Here is a 4,169-nt window from a genome sequence, read left to right on the forward strand (position 1 = left end):
GCCATTCTGATTGTTCAGTAAAGATGCAAATGAGGATATAACTGCGTAGCTCTGATTGGACAGGGAACGTCTCAGTTCTATTGGTCACATTTTGATCTTAGCATTTCTCTTATAAGGGTTGATTCATTGGGCAGGAGCCAAATGGTTGATTCGTAGTGCAACATTGCCAGTTCACTGCAGCTTTTCTCTGAAGCTCAGAGAGCATGAGAGGCCCCTCTTTAGCAATGACTACTATATTCTCTCTATAAATTTGAGTCCAGTTAGCCACCAGGTGTCCTTCTTAACAGGCACATTCATTCTCAGTTTTGACAGTGTCTATACTCTATATGCTACCTGCCTGTTAGTCACTTAGTAGCTGTCACAGTTATGAGATCAACTCTTGTTGTATCTCAATGGTGTGTTCAAGTAACCCTGTTTCACTTAATGGTCCCAAAGCTCAAGAGTAGTGATATGGAAATTCAGGTACACCAGAGAGAAGTCATAAAGCATACATACGTATATATAGTATATGTAGGGCTTGGTAATATCTGTGGTTTCAAACATCCCCTGGGAGTCTCGGACAGTATCCTTTGTGGATAAGGGGGTCTGCTGTGCATTAGTTTTCTTGTTTTTCTTTACTATTTTTTTTTATTGTTTATCTTTTCTGAAAAATACTTTCAAACTTTGTATGACTTTATATTAAATTTGTGATACTTAGAAGTAGCACATACTTTAAAAAAAATCTACGTGACAGTAATTTTATTATTAAATCTGTTTGCTTTTTATATATTCCTGATATATTTAGGTTAAAATTTATTTCCTTTGTAAATCAAAATTAACAAAGAGGTCCTGAAAAAGAGAGTCTTTATTCAGGTGAAACACTTTACAAACTGGGGAAATACAGCCTCTGGTGGAAACTGAAAGTATGGTCCACCAAGACAAAGAGAAGGTTTACGCAAATCCCCAAGTAGCCCAGTTTAATGCAAATGAGGCTCTCAAATTTATATAATTCTTACTGGTTCAAATCATACAATTCTAATTGGTCAGTATTGTATGCTCTGATTGATCATTATAGAGCAGTTCTAATTGATTGGTATAAATGCAAATAAGGATATAATTGTGTAGTTCTCATTGGATGGGACAGGTCTCAGTCTATAGGTCAAAATACAAAGCCAGGGCTTCCCTATAGTGGCTGACTTAGATGGTGTAAACAAGCAGAGCAGAGTGCAGGAAGCCAAGCATTCAAGCTGAGGTCCTTCCAAGTGTACAGAGTACATGAGGCGCCCCTGTCAGCAAATGGCTGTTAGACTCTTATTATTTATAAAATTTGGGCCCTCAGTTGGCCATGGGGTATCTGTCTCAGCAGATAAATTCCTTCTTGGGGTTCACATCAAATAAACCTTCTTGAGGGCTGCACTTTACTTGTGTCAATGTTTTTCACGTTCCTTTTGTTTTGTTTTCTTCTTTTGAGCTGAATATTTTTGTTACTCAATTTTTATTAGCTTTTTGTTTATACATTATTTTAGATACCTTTAGTAGATCCCTAGAGATTGCAATGTGTATTTTAGATTGTTAACATCTTATATAAATTGGTTCTTTCACCAATTCATGGACAATAAACATTACAACAATAATTCTTTTTGTTTCTCTTGGTTCCAGTGCTATTGTTATGTATTTTAAGATTATGATATTTTTGAATTTTTGAAGTTATAATTGTAAACATTCAGTATTCTTTTACATTTTTTTATACTTACCTTTTCCATTGCTTTGTTTACTTTGTTTCCTTGCATCAACCTAATATTATTTCCTTTCTACTGAAGAACCCCATTTAGTGTGAGTTGTCTAGTGACAAATTCTGTTATGTTTGTCATTAAATGTCCATATTTTGCTTTTGCTTGAAAGGAAAAACTTTTCTTCTTAGGTTCTTTGGTTGGGGGCCTCTGAATCAAACTGATAAAAGACAGATTGGAATGAGAAAAGACAGATTTTTTTATTCATGTATGCTGGAGGGACTTCCAGAAAAATGTGACTCAAGGCAGGGGTTAGGATTTGAGGTATATACCATCTTAATAGGGGAGGGGAAAGGAGAAGGGCACTTATGGGAAAACAAATTACTTTTAGGAAAGATAAATGGATCTGTAGAAGAATAGATGGGAGATACGGATAGTTTAATGACAGTGTTCCTTTTGACAATTTCTTATTCAGGTGTTGACTTCTAGTCTCCAGGTAATTGGAGTCAATCTTCCCTAGTTATGAAACTTTAGTGGAGAGGGTTTATGACAGTTGAATTTTTGTGGGAGACTCTGCTTTTGGGGGCAGAAAGGGGAGTTGAGAAAAATACTTCACAATGGTATATTCTGGATACCTTCACTTTTATTTTTGAGAGACATTTTTTGGATATAGAACTCTTAGCTGTTATTTTTGTTAGCACTTTGAAGAGGGCGTTGCATTCTTATCTGGCTTCCATCAGTCTTATTCTTATTCTTTTGAAGGGAGGAAGGTGTCCTTACCTCTTGCACCCTCTCCTTCCCCATGGCTGCTATTAGGACTTTTTTCCTTTGACAATTTTACTATCATATGACTGGGCGTAGTTTTCTTTTATTGTGCTTGGAGTTTGTAGCATTTCCACATATGGCTCAGAGTGCCCCACCTTTTACAAAAAATGTTGGCCATTATGTCTTCAAGTATAGCTCTTTTCTAATTATCTCTAAATACACTATGCTATTTCTTTACTTCACATATGCTCATATTAGACCTTTTTTTAAAATCATAACCTGTATGTTATTTATTTTGTCACATATTCATCATTATTCTTACCATGCTTCTGTTCAGTTATCATTAACCTGTCTTTCAGTTAAGTAATTCTTCTTTAGCTGAGTTTCATAAGCTGGTAAATCTGTTCCTAATTTCATGTTTGTTTTATTCAGTAGTTCTACAATTTCCAATCTCTACTGAAATTCTTTTTTATAGATTCTGTTGTTCTTAACCATAACTACTACATTTATTTCATTGTTCACATATGAAACTTTACTATCTTGATTTTTTGTGAGTTGGTTTCTATTTGGTTTTCATTCACTTGGTATTGTCTCTTTTTATGCCTGTTAATTTGTGATTTGATGTTGAAAAGTGTTTTATTAAATTGTGGGGGTAGATGTGAGTCTCCAGATGATGATATCTTCCTCTTGAGAGGATTTCCTTTTGATTTCTGATTAGTAGTTAGACTAGGTGCTGCTTATGTTAATTTGGGACTGAGCTGATTGATTCAAAGCTGGAGTTTTTAAAATCTTTGTGAGAATTTGCCCTGTTTTCAATTTGCCTACTCCTAGCATGTAGCCCTTATGAGGTCTTCTGAAAGTGTTGGGTTTTGCTGTGGAACTTCCTGCATTGGTATTTCTGTTTTATTTTTTCTCCCCACCCTGTGAGATTCTTAAAAATTTTTTTAGCTTTTTTGTTTAGTTACTATGAATATAAATCATCATAATGTTGTTTGAGGGTCTGTTTTAGTGTACTTGAGGCCTGGTCTATTTCATAATTCCTAAGATATACCTGGGTTTCTTCAGTAAGCCTGGGTAATCTACTAGTACCCCTCCACCTTGGCAGGTTATAAAATTCAGTTTTTGTCTTTCTAGCTCTGTAAGACTGATCACAGCTCTGTTCACGTTCTCTGTTCTCACATGTGAATAGCAAAAGCTTCAGTGGGAAAAGTCGTGCTTCGTGTCTTCTGTGTGCTTTCCTCTGTAGGGTCTTGGCTCCTTAAATCTTGGCTGCCTTGGAAGCTCTCCAATATCTTCAAAAAGATTAAAACGTAAATTTGCTCAAACATTTTTAGTTGCTTTTGTTGAGTAGCTAGTTTGATAAAAGCTAATCTGCTGTTGCCAGAGGGATAGCTTTTTGCTGTTACATTCTTCAGTTATCTAGTGTGAAGTAACGTGCTACATTGAGTACCGTGTCAGAAAAGTAAATTCTTTCCTTCCCAAATAACAAAATATGCCACCTTTGAGCAGTGAATAATCATATGTTGTTTGTGTATACACATATTTATTTGACAATACCATCTCTTTATAGGTTGCTTAGCCAAACAATGAAGGATCATCTAGTAAGAGTAGCAAATGAAGCCGAATTTATCCTGAGCAGGCAGCGAGCAGAAGATATTCACCGACACGCGGAATTTGAGGTAGGTTAATAAACGC

General features: G+C 35.6%; 1 protein-coding gene across 6 annotated transcripts in view; it reads left to right on the forward strand.

Annotated features, from left to right (window-relative positions):
- LRBA (LPS responsive beige-like anchor protein) overlaps nt 1-4,169 on the forward strand; it is a 573,246-nt gene that overhangs the window by 200,554 nt on the left and 368,523 nt on the right. For all 6 annotated transcript variants that reach the window (XM_023530214.1, XM_023530213.1, XM_023530212.1 and 3 more), the window contains one exon: nt 4,045-4,153. In XM_023530214.1, coding sequence (XP_023385982.1) covers nt 4,045-4,153 — 109 coding nt within the window. The remainder of the gene's footprint in view (nt 1-4,044; nt 4,154-4,169) is intronic.

The sequence above is a fragment of the Pteropus vampyrus genome, unplaced genomic scaffold (assembly GCF_000151845.1).
Source record: "Pteropus vampyrus isolate Shadow unplaced genomic scaffold, Pvam_2.0 Scaffold47, whole genome shotgun sequence".
In the NCBI taxonomy this organism is placed as follows: domain Eukaryota; kingdom Metazoa; phylum Chordata; class Mammalia; order Chiroptera; family Pteropodidae; genus Pteropus; species Pteropus vampyrus.